The sequence below is a fragment of the Erigeron canadensis genome, chromosome 3, assembly GCF_010389155.1.
Source record: "Erigeron canadensis isolate Cc75 chromosome 3, C_canadensis_v1, whole genome shotgun sequence".
Classification (NCBI taxonomy): Eukaryota; Viridiplantae; Streptophyta; class Magnoliopsida; order Asterales; family Asteraceae; genus Erigeron; species Erigeron canadensis.
In genome coordinates, this window is record NC_057763.1 from 32,919,475 (window position 1) to 32,939,265 (window position 19,791).

General features: G+C 33.2%; 3 protein-coding genes and 1 non-coding gene across 5 annotated transcripts; 2 read left to right on the forward strand and 2 right to left on the reverse strand.

The window, feature by feature from the left end:
• Positions 1-291: 291 nt before the first annotated feature.
• On the forward strand, positions 292-2,858 carry LOC122593428 (transcription factor TCP4-like). 2 transcript variants are annotated; one of them, XM_043765839.1, is made up of 3 exons: positions 293-878; positions 948-1,629; positions 2,596-2,858. In XM_043765839.1, exons 1-2 carry the CDS (start codon positions 527-529, stop codon positions 1,592-1,594), a joined length of 999 nt encoding a protein of 332 aa, XP_043621774.1. In that variant the 5' UTR covers positions 293-526; the 3' UTR covers positions 1,595-1,629; positions 2,596-2,858. The 2 variants fall into 2 exon arrangements, with proteins under 2 accessions (XP_043621773.1, XP_043621774.1); XM_043765838.1 differs by having other exon boundaries at positions 292-1,629.
• Positions 2,859-5,954: 3,096 nt separating this feature from the next.
• LOC122594028 (protein IQ-DOMAIN 10) lies at positions 5,955-10,219 on the reverse strand. The gene is made up of 6 exons (XM_043766504.1): positions 10,127-10,219; positions 8,988-9,088; positions 7,790-7,951; positions 7,495-7,722; positions 7,061-7,174; positions 5,955-6,384 (listed from the first exon to the last, which is right to left on the reverse strand). Exons 2-6 carry the CDS (start codon positions 9,060-9,062, stop codon positions 6,145-6,147), a joined length of 819 nt encoding a protein of 272 aa, XP_043622439.1. The 5' UTR covers positions 9,063-9,088; positions 10,127-10,219; the 3' UTR covers positions 5,955-6,144.
• Positions 10,220-12,010: 1,791 nt separating this feature from the next.
• Positions 12,011-12,084, reverse strand: TRNAI-UAU. The gene has a single exon. It is a non-coding gene; the product is annotated as a tRNA-Ile (tRNA).
• A 1,099-nt stretch (positions 12,085-13,183) lies between these two features.
• Positions 13,184-14,257, forward strand: LOC122591947 (replication protein A 70 kDa DNA-binding subunit-like). Its single transcript, XM_043764169.1, has 5 exons — positions 13,184-13,333; positions 13,454-13,718; positions 13,800-13,896; positions 13,978-14,105; positions 14,214-14,257. Exons 1-5 carry the CDS (start codon positions 13,184-13,186, stop codon positions 14,255-14,257), a joined length of 684 nt encoding a protein of 227 aa, XP_043620104.1.
• The last annotated feature ends 5,534 nt before the right edge of the window (positions 14,258-19,791 follow it).

A 19,791-nucleotide genomic window follows, 5' to 3' on the forward strand; every position in this document is an offset into this window, starting at 1 on the left:
CCATCCAAAAAGCTTCTCTTTCTAGTAGGCCCTCAAATTAATAATGACTTCTCTAAAATCCCTCTCTTCTCTTTTCTTAATTTTACTGTTCACAATCACCACAAAACCACTAAAACACATATATACACAATCCCAGTTTTTGCCCTCTGTAAAAACTTGTACTATCTATATACAGGTAGTCTATGTTTCATAAAGCCTGTATATGTAAAAAGATGGGTTAGTCTACATTTCAGTTCATTTAGGTTTTATGGAGCTGTACTTTTCCAGGTCTTGTTAAAACTTTAATTTTCTTTGTGGTGGCATTGTCATATATATGACAGCAGCCTTCATTCAATAGTTATTATGCAACCAGAAATATTATACTAATAGGCGGCAGCATTTTAAACACTGTTACATTCTTGTTACCCTCTTTTATCATTATCAATTATTGTTATGTTATTTTTGTTCATTTTCTAAAATAAATACTTTGTCATTTGAACAAAGTGGCTGCATTTGTTCTGAATATGCACACAATTTGTAAGAACAAATGGAAGACAATTATCACTATAACCATTACCAAAAACTTCAAGAAAAAGCAACAAGTAAATCAAAGCGAGTGGGATTAAGGAGCAACGTAGTAAGTGGTGTTGGGGAAATAGTACAAGTAGAAGGTGGCCACATTGTACGGGCCACCGGGCGGAAAGACAGACACAGCAAAGTTTGTACTGCAAAAGGCACAAGAGACCGCCGTGTCCGGCTTTCCGCCCACACAGCTATACAGTTTTATGATGTACAAGATCGGTTGGGATATGACAGGCCAAGTAAAGCTGTTGACTGGCTTATCAATAAAGCTAAATCCGCCATTGATGAACTTGCTGAGCTTCCACCATGGAAACCTACTTATGATTCAGTTTTGAATTTTGAGCGTAACCCAGATGAGGAAATTGTTGATACTCAAATGGGTAACGCTCAAAATTCAAACTTTTTTCCTGAATCTTTTGATAATATAAAATCTTTTTTTCCTACGGGTGGTTCTTCTTCTGCAGCTCCGTCCACACAAAATAATAATAATTATTTTCCACAGTCGGAGCTGCTTTCAAGAACCACTAATCATCATCATCAGAATCAAGATCTCAAGCTGTCCTTACAATCACTTCAAGATCCTGTTCTTCAACAACACCACCAGCAACCGCCGCCGCCACATACTGAGCAAGTCAATAGTATGTTTTTTGACGGTGGTGGTTGGTTGGAGAATAATGGGTTTGTATTTGCTTCGCCACCGCCGCCGCCGCCACAAACGCCGTTTCTGCAGCCTTTGTTGTTCGGCCAAAATCAAACAACAAACAATCAAATGTTGTTAAATTATATTTCTCAGAGGGGACCCCTTCAGTCCAGCAACACACCTCCGGTTCGTGCTTGGGTCGACCCGCTTCCATCTTCGGGTGCGGGTACTGATCAACACCAAACCCTGGCTTTTCATCATCCGTCTCCCATGCCCGGATTTACTTCGGGCATAGGCGGCTTTTATATCCCTGCACGAATCCAAGGTGATAATGAGGAACATGACGGATTATCTGACAAGCCGTCCTCTGCTTCCTCCGATTCTCGCCATTGATTCATTGACATGTTTTCATAGTCATCTCTCCAAAGGTCAGCTAACTGCTTCAACAAATTATTGCTAAAATAAACTGCCTAATTACTTGTTATATATATATATATATTTGGTTTTAAGGGTGTTTGGGATTTGCTGTCCAAAGTACTACTCTAGTTATCTAATTACATGGCCTGACTTACTATTAATATCCATCATTTGTTGAGCTTAATTCCGTTTAATACTTTGTTTGTTTATTTTCTATCCACTGATCGAGCTGAGTTTGAAGTTTGAGTTTCTCTCTTTTACAAGCTCCAGCTGAATATTAACTCATTTCATGAGTTGGAGCTCGCATAAGCTCATTTATCCTTGAGTATTCTGTTTATATCCAATTAATACATAAAAGGTTTTAAAAGACAAAGCTCATTTTTCTAAATTGCGTTTTAATTAACTATTTTTCTTATGTTGTTAGTTGCTCAACTCGTTATTACAGTTATGTTACATAAATGGACGAGGTTTTCCCTATTTAGGTAATATCCTGGAGGGTGTGTCTGACTCATATGTACAAAGCCTCACTGAGGTATCCCGTGAATGTTTTCAAACCCTTCCGAGGCCATCCTATCATGAAATACCTAGTGAGGTTACGAGACCTCTTGTAAAGATCTTAGGAAGTCAGAATGTTGACCACCAGTGTTAAATTTTTCGGTTTAGAAAAAAAGTATAGTGTAAATATAGAGAGTGCACGCTGTATAGGTATTAAAAAGAATATTGCACAGTTGCAGACCCTGATACGATTTTCTAAATCCGCCACTGACTAGACCACATTGGAGGTGGTTTGTTACTCCTAAGTTACATGATTAAATATAATCAAATATACATTTGTGAAAAATGAGTTTGGCTTAATCTTAACGGTTTATCTGATTATTTCAATATATAATAAGCAGTTTCGATGAGCAATTTCAGACACCCCCTATGTTGTTTTGCATCTCAATCTAATTTCCATGAGAATTTGATAATAATTACAGGGAAAGTTAGCTGCTTTTCAGTAGATGAGAGGTGCTCCAAAAGTGTCAATATGTTGAATCCAATGGCTGCTACACAGTGAGAAGAACAAATCTGAGTGTGATTTTCAGGTTTTTCAATCACATTTAGTATCTGCTTTTACATCATGATTTGGATTTTATGTCGAACTTGAGCTATTTGTTGAGCTCTAGACTCTGATTGGATTACATTTTAGTATGTTTTATGTTTTTAGACTATGATTGTCAATTATCAATGTTTCCTTGTATTGTGCTTTTGGTCTTTCTCTAATCCCTTAAATTAAAATAAATTAGTATTACCCGGAATTGGTTGAATTCGACATGTTTGAAGCCATGAAAGGGAAAATTGGGAAAGAAAAAACAATATATCTCATGACACTATGTTGTATGGTCCAAAATATTGATTTGGTAGTGTCGACTGGAATTGCAACAATGTATTTCCTACTTTCCTTTTCATTCGCGACAACTCCTCTATAATATCAAAAATGATGGTGAAGTTGGATTAGTTTTGATCGAAAGCATACAAAAATGTGATCAAGAACATATGGACGAGTCTAATTTCACCGTTCGTATATACATTGTCGGGGAAACAAGTCGTTTTCATGTCTTCTAGTTGGCAATTCATGTTTGGTTCTGTTCAGTTTTCATAGAAGATTTTTAATCTTGGACGACCCATGTGCCATTCTTTCAATTTTGGGTAAGCTCTCTTTTGTCATGATTTTTATGGTAAATCAAACTCTAGAAAGCTTACCAGTGTAGTACCATTTATGCTGATGTTATAAAACTAGATCATTTGGTCTTTTACCAAAAGCCCTTGTTACTATATAAAAAAGTTCTGAATCTGATTTTCTTGGTAACTTATAAAAGAGTGCTTTCCAAGTTCGTATGTATAGGTCAAGTATGTCATTAGAGACAAAACTTTCATGAGACAAAACTTGCAAACCAAACATGGAGTGTGTGATTGTGTTTTTTTAAGGGATTAATCACTGGATGATCAATGTACTTTTTTTACATGATTATCCAATAAATTAGAATAATGATGTGTAACACCTTGTAAATTTTGTGTACATGGTTGACCAAAACGACCTGTATTGCCAGTTACACTCTATTGAGCTGATGTGGCAAGTTATCTGGTGTTTTTTTAAGGGATTAATCACTAGATGATCAATGTATTTTTTTTACATGGTTGCCCAATAAACTAAAATATTGATGTATAACACGCACAAACTTGTAAATTTTGTACATCGTTGACCAAAACGACCTGCTATTGCCGGTTACACTCTATTGAGCTGACGTGGCAAGTTAGTTGGTCATGACATGACAGCTTACATGTTAAATGTATTTTTTCTTTTGTACATGATTGCCCAATTTACTTTTTTTATAGATGAATATTATCTACAAACTTGTAAATTTTATACATGGTTAATCAAAAGCACATATTTTTTTTATTGATGTGTATCTAATAAATTAGTTATATATTTTTGTAAAAATTATGAACTCACTGGACTAATGAAAAGGACATGAAATCTTTTCATATTTTGTTAACTAAATACCTAAACTATATTTGTTTCTAGTTGTAAATGAGCCAAAATTTTGAGCTATGCCCATGGTCCCTCTATCCTGCAAATCTCCTTGTCAGTTAGAATTTATTGATTTGCCTGTTAAATTTTAATTTTTTTTTTAGTTTGTGTTTTGATATAAAGAGAAAAGATGAGTTGTTATGGGATAAGGACAATTGCTACATGCTTGCTGGTACTTCTTTATTGTTGATGAAGACAACTCATTGAAACAAGAAAATGCTACCCTTTTTGTCTACATTAAAATCCCAAAAGAATTTATATCCTTTTACTTACACATATCTATGTAATTCATATTCTATTCTTTATGAGGTTCAATATTATGTGTTTATATCAAATTAGTGATAAAAATATGATACTGTATATTAACTGTGAAGTGATGTTAAAAAAAAACAAAGGGTTAAGTTAACAATAAAGTGCTATTTAGTTGAACTTTTCTAAAATTACTTTTGCTTAACTAAAAGGAGTTACTGTTTTAACTTTTAGTTAGTCGAACACTATTAAATAAATCATTTAGGTAAAACCTTAATGGTATCTTAGTGGTTCAAATCTTGAGGGGACAAGATTTTTTGACAGATTAATAGGAGGTTTTTCTCCTTCAGTAGTTCCCTATAAATTTGAATGACACCCGAAGAACATAAGTCGATAACTGGGATGAATAGGCTAGAATGTTCAAAAAAAAATATATAAATTATTTATTTATTTCTAAATAAAGTAATGAGACTTCTTACTTGTATATTTAGGGCACATATTAAGGCACCGAGATTCATCTCAACAAATATAAAACACACAAATAGTTTTCCTGAAACAAAAAATGTCTTCGATTTTTTATTTATTCTTCAAAAGCTTCTAGATACCTAAACTAAAAATTCCGTTGATAAAATAAAAAAGAATTAAAATGTGTTTTATATGCATATATATGGCACCATCATTTTGTGCCAAAGTTCCATGCATGCCGGAATTGATTATTTTTTTATGCATTGTTATAGTACTAGTACTAGATATTTCGATTGTTTTATGTACTAGAACTGAATTATTATAATCAAAAGGATTATTAATTTCATAAGTACTAATTTGCACAATTTCTGAGGACATGTATATTGACAAATCGAGATAAGTTCTTCACATATTATACATTTATACTCTGTTGTATCTCCTAGCAACTTGCTAGTTTTTTATCTCAAAGTTTTTTATCTCAATGAAAATCTACTTGAATGTTCAAAAAAAAAAGTTCTTCACATATCAAGGAAGAAGGGTATGTAAGCATGAACACATTTGGATCTACATTAAAAATTGGGTTTTCTTTTCTACTCGTAATAGATATCAAGTTTTAATCTCGTTAAAAGGTGGCATAGAATATCCCATTAGATTGGCAGAGGTACATCTGTATACTCTTATACAATTACTTACCTACTTAATTCTTAAATACAAAAATATCAACTATATACTCTTATACAATTACTTACCTACTTAATTCTTAAATACCAATATAATGCAAGGATTGCAAGCAGTCATTATATATAAACTTATTAATGCAACAAAATATCCAAACAAGAGCAATTAAATTTTGTTAACAGAAAAATCTAAATTTCTGGAAAAAATATTATTAAAAAATAAAATGAGATCCGAGTAGTGCGTTAGTGCCATTTATAAGTTCCAAGTGTTGGCTAAGTGACAAATTTTAAAGGAAGAATGCTATCTAGTAAACTATAAAGATGGCCAAGTGACCCATTTACACACACGGTTTATGTGACTTGAACATGCATAAACCTCAAATAATGCCATTAATAAACTTAAATAAATATAAAAATATATCTGTTAATAATCGCATCCCATTCAAAGGGATTTGATTTGTGACGTACACACCAAATTAAATTTACAAAATCAATCAAAAAACCACTCTTCACTCATGCAAGAAAACTGTGTCAGATATATTAGTTAGGCACCAAAAAGTATCTCAAGATGTACCATACATTGCTTTAAAAATACCTTTTGCATTACTAGTCTGAGGTTTCACTGCAACCACTATCTTTGGTGCACCATTCTTTGTTTTCTTACACGGTTTTGCACCACGTGCAACCACCCGAGCCTCCCATGGGCATACGGCGATCCAACGCTCCTTCCAACTCCATCCCCAACTCTCTTTGCTTAGATCATAATAAGCTTGGCCAAAATAACGATTCGAGTTTGCTCTCCACTATATTTATAAAAAAAAAACAATGCACAAAGGTAGGTTAGAGAACAAATTACATACTTTTATCATCAAAATACTGTTTCTAAAGGATAGTGGTGAGTTTGATTATCATGTTTGCGAAAAGCTAGTAAAAAAAAGGTAGTCAACTTTTTCTTTGGTAAGCTCTCTAAAAGGGAAACTGGATAACCACTTAACAGTAATTGTTTCTCTTACTTTTTGTACTAGCCAAGGTTTGAACCTTAGACCTCCGTTTCCCAATCTTCAACTCAATGTTGATAATCACCTTGACAAATCTTAATGCGTTTTTTAGTTAACACACTCAATTATCACTTTTAAAAAATGCTCAAAGTTTACGCAAGGTATTTATGAGCGTAATCTTCTACGTTAACCAGAGGCCACATCAGGAAACAAACAACCTGGCATGGTCATATTTATCAGCGCTTCTACGTCTTTACTTTTGCTGGGTAACTGTTCAGATTACGTTAAAATCGTATTTTTAAAATTTTGAAATTTATTTGAAAATGATAAAGAGACACTACCTTCTTATGGGTGAAAACAAAGATCTTAATCTTACCCAAAATATAGATTAGACCAAAATATGTATCTTCAGTGCAATTCGTACATAGTATTATGGTTTTTGTTAACTTATGCAATTATAAAAGGTTTGATGTAAACTTACTTGGTGATAGAAGGCATAGGCCATTGCTCGTTCACGTTTAATTGTGGCTTCCTCACGCTGTTGTATCCTGGACACAATCTCGTCCATCGTCTCGGGTCCACCAGACCATTCGACCTAATGACATAGAAGACGGGTTCTCATATGTAAGCGATTTTTGTAATATTAGCAAATGACAAAGAACCGCAAATTGAAATTCCTGCAGCCTACCGCAGCAATATAAATTTACCAGACTTTGGACAAAAGTTGTTTCAAGTCAACCCAAACCAGACCCATCTCAACTCCAAACAGAATTACACATTTCAACCCATTACATAACATGCCTGACCTGCCCGCTTAACCACCTCTAATACAAGTCACATTATGAAACAATATAACTCCATTGTATGTACTTTAAAATGCAAATTTTCATACAAAGAGAGAAAAGTAGGGTGTACCTCGAGTTCGTGAAGCTTAGACTCGACTTTCACTTGATTCTCAAGCCTCTTTTGCTTGATCCGACCTTCCGCCACCATCCAATGGCGCCGGCTTCTGATTTCTGTTTGTATCCTGCTCCACAAATGTATTTGGTTAAGAGCAGAAGAAGCTTGCTTTGTAAGAGCATCAGCTTCAATCAACACCTGAAATCTAGCAGTCCCTTTCAGACAACGTAGCGCTTTTCTTGCCTGCCAAATACGCATATTAGAAAATGAAACTACAATTGAAAAAAGGAATATGAAGTATAACTTATACCCTATACGAACGATACGCAGTTTGGATTCGAGTTGCAGCAAATTCCTTTGTTCCTGTGCTTCGACCGATAACTTTTCTACTACCAGCACGAAAACTTGATTCTCTCAGAGAAGAGTCTCTGCTTTTTGAGCCATTTGCGATCTTAAAATCTTGTTGAATATGCTGTTAGTTAAAAAGATAAAGGATGAATGTTAGGATATACTTTATACTGAAATTGTAACTATCGCATAGTTAAGGAGGCCTTGTATAACTTGTAGTTTGTATAAGTATAAAGATGATAATGAGAAGGAAGTCAGGAACACAGGTTTAACAATATCAATTCCTTCAATAAACTTGACTTTCAAGGCCATACAGTTTACTAATATTTTCAAGTTCAAAATCAAATAAATAAAAGTAAGATATTATTGAAAACTGGATTAAGTATAATCAACTTTTATTAGTTGATAACATATACTACAAATCAAATGTAATGCCACATTGCGACTGATGTATGCTAATATAACCTGATTAGTGTTTGCCCAACTTCAAAAGACAAAGTCGCTAATTTTCCTTTTGGATGTAGTGAATAATATTCAAAGACAGATAAGAAGAAAAATTCACAACCTCATAGCAAATACCAACCATACCCACTGACTGAACTAGAGAAGAGCGCACTATTAGGTGAGTTCTCCCATTTACAATTACCACTTTACCAGATGTGTTTTAAGCGTCCTAATGTTGAACCGTCAATTCAGTTCACCCAAAAACATAGATTACTTTCTGGCTCCGGTACTATTTACCAGGGGCAAACATGAAAAGTTCGTAATGGTTATGTGTTTGGATCAAAACATGTAATCAATAAGGATGGATCAAACGGCTTGGGCTGACACACAAACGTATTTCTGTCTGTTCCTTAAAACTTAAAAATTAGATAAATATGGTTACAAAAACAATATCATTACAAACAAACCCCATATAGAGAGATTAGTTGGGCTTCTGTATTTGAATATGCTTTAGATGACTTACAACCCATTTGACCTGTTTTTCTTTTAGATAACTCATTTAGCTTAACCCATATGATCCGTAAAAGAAAATACATAACCAAAATCCACCCATTAGTAAGTAAAGGGGTTGAAATAGCCACCTCTACCATTCTATAGTTGAAGAAAATGAAGATTATTGAGTTAGAATACTACAACATGTCAACATGGTATTTTACCTCTGTGTTTTTGGGTCTGTTTTCCTTCTTTCTTTTAGATCCGACTAGCCTCTTGAACCACCCACAAGCACCCATTTGTATGGGTGAAGTTTATCAAATACCTGGCAGGAAAACATCAATATTGTCCATTAGTTTCATAAAAAGTATTCAAAGCGGTTTACTTAAATACTAATAACTGATGCAATCTAACCAGTTTTTAATAGAGCATCAAACTGCAGGAACTTTAGTTAGCTATTATGTAAATGAATCATGATGACACAACCGTAGATATAAATGCAGTTGTAAGTTCATGTAAGCTCAACAGACCACACTAGGATCAACCCGATGATCGCAAGAAAATAAACTAACAAGATACAAGTTTCTGATCTATGTTTGACACCTCTTCCTACTTTCCTAGTATGTTAACCATATTGTGTCCAAAATATGTTAGATTAAAAAACATGATACATAAAAAAGATCATAGAATATTTTGAATCATGGTACTTTTTTTAAAGAAAGAAAAACAACCATGGTACTAGCATGATCAATGATTAAACTATGATTAAAACCTCACAATTCACATACACTTTCAACCAAAATTCGAAAAGACGGCAACTTTAATGCCCAATCATATTACAAATAAAAATAAACATAAACCAAATGTATCACACATCATACAAAAAGCTATACACCAATTAAACAAACTAACAAAGGAAACCCAAATCCAAACCAAGCCTTAAGGCAAAAAAAAACAAAGCTGATACAAAACTAAGGTTTAAATACAACAATTTTAAGGATACAAAAAACAGAATTATCACATAACTGTAAGCAATTATCAACATTAACAAGTGTAGCCATCATCATCATCATCAGGATCTATCAAACCAATGGAGCAAATAACAAAAAGGCAATTCATTTATAAAAAAAAATAACAACATTAACAAAGGTCATTATGATCATCATCATCAATAATGAAATACATAGCAAAAAAGGAGTGTTTTTTTGCAGTCCAATTCAAGTCTTATCAATGAAGCAAATAACAAAAAGGTGAGATTTTTATCACACCCAATTGAAGACTCATCAAACCAATGTGAAAAGGTGAGATTTTTTTAAGACCCAGATTATAATAACAGAAAATACCAACTGGGTTTTTGGCTTACCAAAATCTTGGATGAAGAAGCTGAAGTGGGTATGAAAATAAGTAGTAACAAACAAATGAGGTGTAAATGTAGTAGGAGTGGCAAGAGAATAAGGAAATAACTACAGTGGGCCATGGCTATTTTGTTGATAAAATTGAAAGAAAGAAAGGGAGTTTGTTTGTTAGTTTTGTTTTGTTTAGGTGAGATTCTACTTCAGAAGAAGCTGACACATCAACAGATACTCATATCTTTTCTTAACTTTGGGGATTTCAAACCAACAACAGAAAATGATACCCCATCTCTTTCTTTCCAGTTTTTTTAAAAGAAAAACTCAGAATTGTTGAGGTGCCTTTGGGTTACCCGAGTTGTGATTTTTGAGAAATTTTTTTGGAAGAGATCGGAAATATTAAACCAAACTATACTACTTTGAATTATTTATCCTATTTTATGCTAGCACGGTACCCGCGTTATGCGGCGGTATTCGTGGCAGCGGCGGTGTTAGTAGGTGACGACTGTAGTGGTAGAGGCGGCGTCGAGTGATATAGATAATTGATGTAAAAGTTTTTAATGTAAAGAGTTAAATTTGAGATATTTTAAAAGATTAAGGACTAATAGTGTAATATATCATTAAGGGTATTTTAGACATTTTTCCCCATATAACTTTCAACATGGGGCTATTCTTTTTATAATATAATATAGATAAAGAAAATCTATGTTCAAAATTACCAAAAAAAAATACCCTTAATAATTAAAGGATAATAATAAATCAACCTAATTGGTGTGCTTAAAGATATACCTAATAGTAAATGATGACATGTGGAAAAATCAGGAGACAAGATTAGAAATTTTGAATTAGTGAAATCCACATGTCAAATTCTTAAGGTTTTAAGTTATTTTTAGACATATGAGTTAGGTTGATTAATCATTATACATAATTAAATTATACTATTAGTTTTTTATCTTTTAAAATATATTTATTAACCACTCAACGCAATCTCCATGACCAACAGTCTTCCCCCACCTGCCACCACCACACTGTCACCGTCACGAACACCGCCGCATTACGCAGGTACTGTGTTAGTTACCTTTTTAAGACTTTTAAGCATTTTTTAAAATTCAAAATACTCGTTTCTATTAAAATTGCCTTTAAAAATTTATGTAAAGTTGTAGAACTAATTGTACCAATTTGTTGAAACTGTCATTCGACTCCGCCGCAACCACCATCAATCGCAGCCACCCTAGCCGGTGGCGATCGCTGTACTGCCACCAATCGCCACCGTAGCCGGCACCGTCATCAATCACCACCATCTTAGCATCTTTGTGAAAATATCGTATCGTAATCTATAACTATTATATAAAAATAATATCATATCGTTAAAAATTATATATTTTTATATTTGAAATTACCATTTTAGTCTTTCCTGATTTGACATGTTATAGAGGTTATACTCATATAGGTGTAAGTATTTTGAATGCTTTTACATTACATTTTCGGAGAAAATGTGAATTTTCACAAATGTCATAAGATTCAGTGTACATTATCTTAAATAAATCTTTGTTATAGAGTCTATTAGACAAGTAAGTCATATTTTCATTAAGTTCCTCATTGCTAAAACATAAACTTAAGATTATGATTTTCAAGTCAAATTCTTCTGACTTACTTTAAGGCATGCTAATAAATAACTAATCCACCTAAGTAGAGAAAGAAATATTGTAACCACGTCATTAGGTGTGAAAAGATTGAAAAAAAAAATTACAATAACAAAACGTGTATAAATTTGTAGTGAAACCGTGTCGTTTAGTTGGAGTGTAAGATTGTAGGGGGGAAAAAAATCAAAAAAGGAAAAGCGAGGTTGGGGTGTGGAAGAGTAGTTGAAAGAGAGCACAAAAGTTTTAAACAACAAATAGTCCCGGCGGGGCTCGAACCCGCGACCTTCGGCTCATAAGACCAACGCTCTAACCAACTGAGCTACGGGACTTTTATTGTTCAATAGGGAAAGTAATTTATATTTACTGTAATAAACCTAGCAAAATTAACATACTAATTTATGGATTCGCGCGCGTATGTTTGCATTGCAGGCTTGCAGCTATTCTTTTTACAAGAGGCGTGCCGCGCTGCAAACATGTTTATTTCGATCCCGCGTATGCATTAATCATATCTCTCGATCTATTAGGTGGCATTCATAAAATGAAATTCAATAATTACAACTTTTTACAATTTATATATTAGTCCTTCTCAAAGATAATTCTGTGATCTGCAAATATTTTAATCAATCAACCATCATATACTTCAATGACTCCCTCTTTTTATTTTATCTGCAAACATGAATTTTATATTATCAATCTATTTAAAATATCATCATCATCAATAATTAATCATGGAGATTTTCATTTATCAGATTAATGGAAAAAAAGTCCGACTTAAGATGCGACTTCTTCATCCTTCGTTTGATTTGGCTGCTCTACTTATTAATTTGGTATGGTATGATATGATGATTTTAATTGATTATGAATTATATGAATTATGGTATTTATTATCAATCTAATAAACATAAACATAAATAATTTTTAATTTTTTATGAAAAAAACGTAATTGCAAAATTTTTTGCTTTAAAATATGTCAATTTAGGTCTATATTGTGTATAATCTAAATCAATAACTATTATTATTATTTATTTGTCAACCAACTAGGCAGAAATATCGATTCATATATAAACCCTTAAATTTGTTAGTGGCTATCTTAAACAACGATTGTTTTTCCCTATAATTTAGGGAAATTTGTTATACTGGATTGTATCAAATCCGATTAATTTAACTTCCTGTGCGGGTTTAAATCTTAATTGTATTATTATATAATTTAAATAAGTTTAAACACATCATAGTTGATGGGGAGTTATTATCTGATAAGCTTATTTAAAATTCAATTCCCGTTTTTGTTGTAAATTTAGTTATCTACAACTAATATATATATATATATATATATATATATATATATATATACGTCATTTACCATCTGCTAAATCACACACTTAATTGCATACTTTCTTTTACAACTCCCTGCATAGTTCATACCCCAAAATGGAGAGAGGTTACTCTTTGTTGTCAGAAATCAGTGATGTGAAAGATACTTGGCGTATTAAGGTACATGTAGGTCGCATGTGGACACAACCAGGATGGAAAAAGGATATTAAAGAAGGAAGTCTTGAAATGATTCTTATTGATAAACGGGTAATATTATATTACACTTTGATTATGTTTTCATACTCTAATTCCTTGCTTTTTTTCATAATAATAATTAGACTGCTTAATGTGTTTTTTGTTCTTTTTTAATGTTCTATACAAATATAGGGTACCAAGATGCATGCTACCATCAAGAAAAACCTGCCCAAGTTGAAGCACATGTTGCAAGAGTCCCGTTATTATCTGATAACAAACTTCAACGTTGGTGATTCTACCAGCAAGTTCATGATGGTCAATAATGAAGCCTGCATCAACTTCTATCGCAACACAAGTGTAAGACCTTGCATCAGCGATGTTGATTATGGTAATGGTTTGGTGTTCACTTCTTTCGAAGACATAGCAGCCTTTAGGGTCGTCACTAAGTACCCCATTGGTACGTACATTATTTATTTTTTTCTACTAATTACATAACTACAAATGACCTAAACATAAATTTGGTGCTTTTCTTTGCAAGATATCATTGTGGAAATTGTTGGACGTGGAAAAATCACCAAATACACTAAAGATAACAAGCAAAGCATGCGTCTGCATCTACAACTGATGGATTTAAGGTTTGTTACAAAATATACACACCAATCATAATCAGTATGCATATTCTGTCAATTATATATTATAATATTTGCATACTGCAGTGGCATTCTTATGAATTGTGCTCTATGGGGAGATTACGCCCATCAAGTTGATAACTTTTTCAAAGATCCAAAGAATGACGGTCGTGTTGTGATTGTTATTCAACTTGCGAAGTTGCGCATCTGGGATGGTATTCTACTAAAAAGAAATATGTTGTTTCTTAATATATTCTTTGAGATTAAAAAGTTTTTGTTATGATCAATGTGTTAACTCATTTCGTCTTTTAATATTGCATTAGGTGAACCACAATTGGATAACTGTATGTTTGGTACCCGTATTTAGATGAACTCTGACATGCCTGAAACTAAACACTTCATCGATAAGTATGTCTCATTATACTTATAAGCATATATACTATATTATTATTTATCTATAAGAATATGGTGCGAATTAATTTTGGGACTCATATTTTTTTTAAGCTCAATTGAAATCAATGGTGTGGTCTTTGGTGACACCAACTACAAGGTCCCTCTCATAGATCAGGAACAAGCTGTGTCCGCTCCTGGTGATTGGACTCTGCACATGGAGAGGACTGACATCAATGACCTTGATGATTTTAATAATGTGAGTCGGTTTTCCATTGTTCCACTTCTAATGATGTAGTTTTGTTCTGTCACTTAACATATATGTATCTTAAAATTTAGGAAACTGTTTGTTTGGTCTATGGAATGATAAGAGCTGTGCAATCCGAACATAATTGGTACTATCTTGCACATCGGAAATGCAACAGGATTGCTCAAAAAGTTGAAGATGTGGATTTAACAAAGGTTGACTACTTTAATACTGATAACCATCCATACCATTGTGAACACTGTCAAGCTAATGTGTCTGATGTTCTCCCGAGGTACTTATGTACTCATACTTAAACACTAATGTATTACCTATGTCTTTGTTGCATACCAGACTCATTCATTCGTAAACAATCGTTTTAGGTTTCGTGTCAGGGTAAGGGTGCAGGATAACAGTGGCACTGCATCTTTTCTCCTGTTTGACAGAGATGTTAGAAGCATAATATATACCTCTGCTGAAGACATTTTCGGTAAAATTAAAAAGGTAACTGCAATCTACATGCACCTTAATACAAAATCTTTTTGTTGCTTTCTTTGTATTTACATTAGCTTACACACTAATTGATTGATGGGGATGGAAAAGGTATATTACAGTTCTGACAGCATATGTCCAACCGATGAATGTGATGCTTTTGAAAGGTCATTGTACACTTCGGATATTCTTAATGCAGTCAAGTTATCTGGCATTCCAAACCACATTTTAACTCTTAAGGTTGGAGTCCCAGTCATGTTACTCTGAAACATAGACCAAGCAAATGGTTTGTGCAATGGCACCAGATTGCAGATTACGAAGTTGGGTGAGCATGTTATTGAAGCTAAAGTGATAACAGGATGCCGTAGCGGTGATATTGTCCACATCCCTAGAATGAAATTGATTCCTTCGGATCATAAAATCCCTTTTAGACTGCAGAGAAGACAGTTTCCTATTGCTGTTTGCTTCGCAATGACTATAAACAAGAGCCAGGGTCAGTTGCTTTCCCAAGTGGGTTTATTTTTAAAAAAATCGGTTTTTAGTCATGGACAACTATATGTAGCCGTGTCGCGGGTCAAGAGCAAGAAAGGTTTGAAGGTGTTGATTCGTGATGAAGACAATAAGCCATCCAACAAGACTAGAAATGTGGTTTACAAGGAGGTGTTACAGAATTTATGATTTTTTAGTTATCTTTGTTTTCGTTCCTCTGCATTTTGGAAAAACTAATAATGTTAAGACTTTTCTTTACTGTTTTTGCATGCACTATTTGCTATTGTTAAGTTATTTTATGAATTTTAATTCCAATTTTATTTATTACCTTTTACAATGCCATGTTTTAAACGTTGATTCATTTTTTTGGAACAAGTCTCTGCTTCCTACAACACATACAAACTACAATAGTTAAAGATTATTGTCCCGGTGTACGCATAAGTCATTGTTAGAAGTGGCAGTATAGGCGTGTTGCATAAAGGGTCAAAACAGTTTATTGCATTTGCTGGTGCATATGGGTTTTTGAAGTTCTTTGAGCAGGCCCTCTGATTAAAATTTCGTCCTTTTGGATAATTGGCAATACGTTTAGAAATGAGTTTATGTAGTTGCAGAGCTTGATGATCGTTTCAGAAGCTGGATTTCTGTCTTCCTAACTTTATAAATATCTATCATTTCTCATCTACACCATGTATATAACATCTAAAATTAAAACTTTATGAACCCCGTGTGTTAACACCGGTCTACATCTAGTTCTTTTTACAACAAACAAAGAAGCGTGATTCAAACCTACGACATAAAACATGTCAACTTGATTTTTACTTCATGAATTGATATTATGAATTGATATCTCAAACAAAAAGAATTATTATTACTATATGTTTATATATATAGTTTTTAAAAAATTTCATTATTTTTTTGAAATGAGTGAGAATTTCTTACCCAAGCTAACCCTATTGTTTGTATATGTATCATATATTCTTCATGTAATGTTAAATATAATTGCCCTCCGTACTATATTAAGGGTCCTATTTTAATTTTTGACTCTTTTTTTTTTCAACTTTGACCGTAATATATTTGTTTATGTTATATAACACTTGATAAAACATATATCAATCGATTGAGTTTTAAATGTATTTTTCATTGATATAACTTTCATTAAATAATATATAAACAAACAATTATATTTATAGACAAAATCGGAAAAAAAAAAGATTTGACCAGTCAAAATAGAACAATTAAAATGAGATGATTGAGTATTTTTTATCATGTTAAATATTACTTTATCAATATCTATAATCCCTTATAAAGAGGATTGAGTTTAAGAAATTCAGCATAATTTTTGTTCCCAAAATACCCCCACTTTATTTCTAAAGTTTCAAACTTATCCTTTCACACAAAAAAAAACCACACATCCTAGAAATACATATCCACGCAAACAAAAAACCCACCGGTGTCTTTCTTTATTTTTCTTCTGATGCCGCCGACGCCAGAATCAAATCCCCACCGGTGTCTTTTTTTTTTTGTTTTTCTTTCATGTTTCGTATGCGATCGCCATATAGCAGCCGCAACGCGCGGGCACCGGGCTAGTAGTTGGTAAATTGGGTTGACAACGAAATACGATCTACTTTTTAGCCTATTGGTAAGCATTGAGAACATCCGTATGTGATATGTACGCAAATACCATATACTCAACTTTTTTCCAAAGAACTAGTATTTAACCAAATTCGGATTCATGACTCATACGTCAACTCGTATCTTCTGTACTTCTATATTATTTTTTATACTATAGAGGGGCACCCACGCAATGCGGCGGTGTTGGCGACGACGGGTGGTGGTGGCAGCGATAACGGTGTGATTATTAATGTAAAAATATAAGTGATTCACTAATGAAACCCTAATTCAGATGGCGGAGCATTTGTTTCCATAGAAGGATACTGATGGAGTATTAGATATGTATGAAGATAATATAAAGTGTCAAGGGCAAATTCGGTATTTTAAAAACGGAATAACTTAATTTAAAAAGGGGGCTTTTGCTTTATTAGGGAGTCTAGATATTATTTTTTATATTATAAAGAAAATAACCCCCCTTGTTGAAAGTTAAATGGGAGAATTGTCTAAAATGCCCTTATGGGTTAAATTACATTATAAGTCCTTTATATTTTAAAATATCTTCAGTAACTCTTTACGCCATCAATTATCTACACCACTCGACGTCGCCTCTACCACCAACAATCGCCTCCACCACCACACCGTCGCCGTCATAACCACCGCCATATTGCGCGGATAACGTGCTAAGATATAGTGCTAATATTAGATCAACTTCACAAAGAGTCTTCTGGCCCGATTGTTGTCGACTTGTAGGTGTTCAACTGTGAGCAGCGTGAATACCAAGTACATGAGTACCAACTTCATCATTCATGATGAAAAGATTTGTAGACATAATTGTTTTCTATATAGATGTTTGTAAAATGTTTATTATATTGTCGATTACTTCACTACATTCTATTTTTACATTTCTGTCCATTTTATAACTTTTCTCTTACACACAGCTCCACATTGTATTACTATAGATCATTTTTAAACTACACGCTGACAATCAAAATAATAATTTTTAAACACAACTATTATGCAGAAACAAATAAAATTATCCAAGCCGTTCAACGTACGGGTCTTAACTTATGTCGAATGAGAGATAAAGGAAAGATGAAACGAAAAGGGAAAGAGCGGAAAAAGAGTAGACAGCTGCAAGACCAGGTACAGAGAATCAACCAAAACTAGGAAATCAACTTCTAAGCAGAAAGAAAGAAGCAAATTGGCTCGTATACAACATAAAACATGATCTTTGTCGAGATCAACCAAGACCACATATTGGATTGACTAGAATTCATATTTGACTACATTAATTATTCGCACATGCATATGGTAACATTCATTAGATTTACAGCGCTATTCAATTAAGTAATTTCCTAATCCGATATATCTTAATTGAATAACTAAGTTTCTTTAATACCAACTATTGTTTTACACGCAGCAAACATTTATTAGATTAGATTTGCTACCACTTTTATTATCTTATTTTAAAAGAGGATTCCCGAAATAATCATTCGTTATGATTTTTTCATATCTTATTACTTCAGATAATATTTTACAACAGCTATATAGACCAAAATGTGCTATTTATTTACGATAAACTACCCAATTTAATATCTTTTATATACATTTTACATATTCAATAGTAGCTAATTTGGAATTTAACGTCAATATATATATATATATATATACGAGTATATATATATAGGGAAAGGTTCATTTGATAACTATTGACATATGAACATAGGTAATTATAACTTTTAACTTGATAGTTCATATGTGAACGAATATGTTTGCATATACCATGCACATATGAACATCAAGTTATAATATAAAAGTTCTCACGGTTCTTACAATTCAAAAGGTTCTCACATGAACATTTTCCTATATATATATATAAGGTAAATGCGTGAGAATCCTATGGTCTTATGTACCGTTTTGGTACCCAGAGCCCACACTGCATAGAACTCATGCAGGGTGACTCACCATTCTCACACATGGGTCACTAAATATAATTTCTCATCTTGCTTTTGACAAAATTTAAACTTGTGACTTGCAGCCTTCATCTGTGGATCCATATAGTAAACCCTTGAACTATTAAATTCTGAATTTTTAGGTAATGGAAATGTTAAATGATTAAGTATTTTAAAAAAAAGTGGGTTTACACTACCTTTTGTGAAGATTAAAAACTCTAAAGGAAACTAGACGTATATTCGCTTGATGCGGCGACACACGATCGTATTATCGGTAGCGGTGTGGTGGTGGTGGTGGCCATGACAACGACGACAGTGACGGTGGTGGTGGCGGCAATGGATGGTGGCGGCGTGAATGGTGAGCGGTGGTGGTGGCGGTGGTTGTGGTGCAATTATTAATATAAAAGTATATGGTGTAGTGGTGATATTGGTTGTTAAAAGAACGATGCCTACCTACATATGACATATCACATATGGAGAGATATATATGATCATAGACATAAACATACTAATCATGTTAGGTCTCTCCTAACAATGACATCTTTCTCGTCTCTTCTTCACTGTCACATCAACTTCATATCACTTATTCCACATTTTCACATCTCATGGCACATTCCTGGCAACAACACCTATTTCTCATTTTAATTTTCATCACAACTTTATTATTTTTAATTAATTAAATACAAAATAAATCATTATAATCATTTATTAAATAAAAAAATA

Coding starts and splice junctions, on each gene's coding strand:
- LOC122594028 (XM_043766504.1), bottom strand. CDS start 9,062: ATGGGTGCTTGTGGGTGGTTCAAGAGGCTAGTCGGATCTAAAAGAAAG. Junction 7,952..8,987: donor ACAGACCCAAAAACACAGAG/GTAAAATACCAT, acceptor TTTAACTAACAG/CATATTCAACAAGATTTTAA. Junction 6,385..7,060: donor CCTATGCCTTCTATCACCAA/GTAAGTTTACAT, acceptor TTATAAATATAG/TGGAGAGCAAACTCGAATCG.
- LOC122593428 (XM_043765838.1), top strand. CDS start 527: ATGGAAGACAATTATCACTATAACCATTACCAAAAACTTCAAGAAAAA.
- LOC122591947 (XM_043764169.1), top strand. CDS start 13,184: ATGGAGAGAGGTTACTCTTTGTTGTCAGAAATCAGTGATGTGAAAGAT. Junction 13,719..13,799: donor CGTCACTAAGTACCCCATTG/GTACGTACATTA, acceptor TTTCTTTGCAAG/ATATCATTGTGGAAATTGTT. Junction 14,106..14,213: donor GAAGTTGCGCATCTGGGATG/GTATTCTACTAA, acceptor ATATTGCATTAG/GTGAACCACAATTGGATAAC.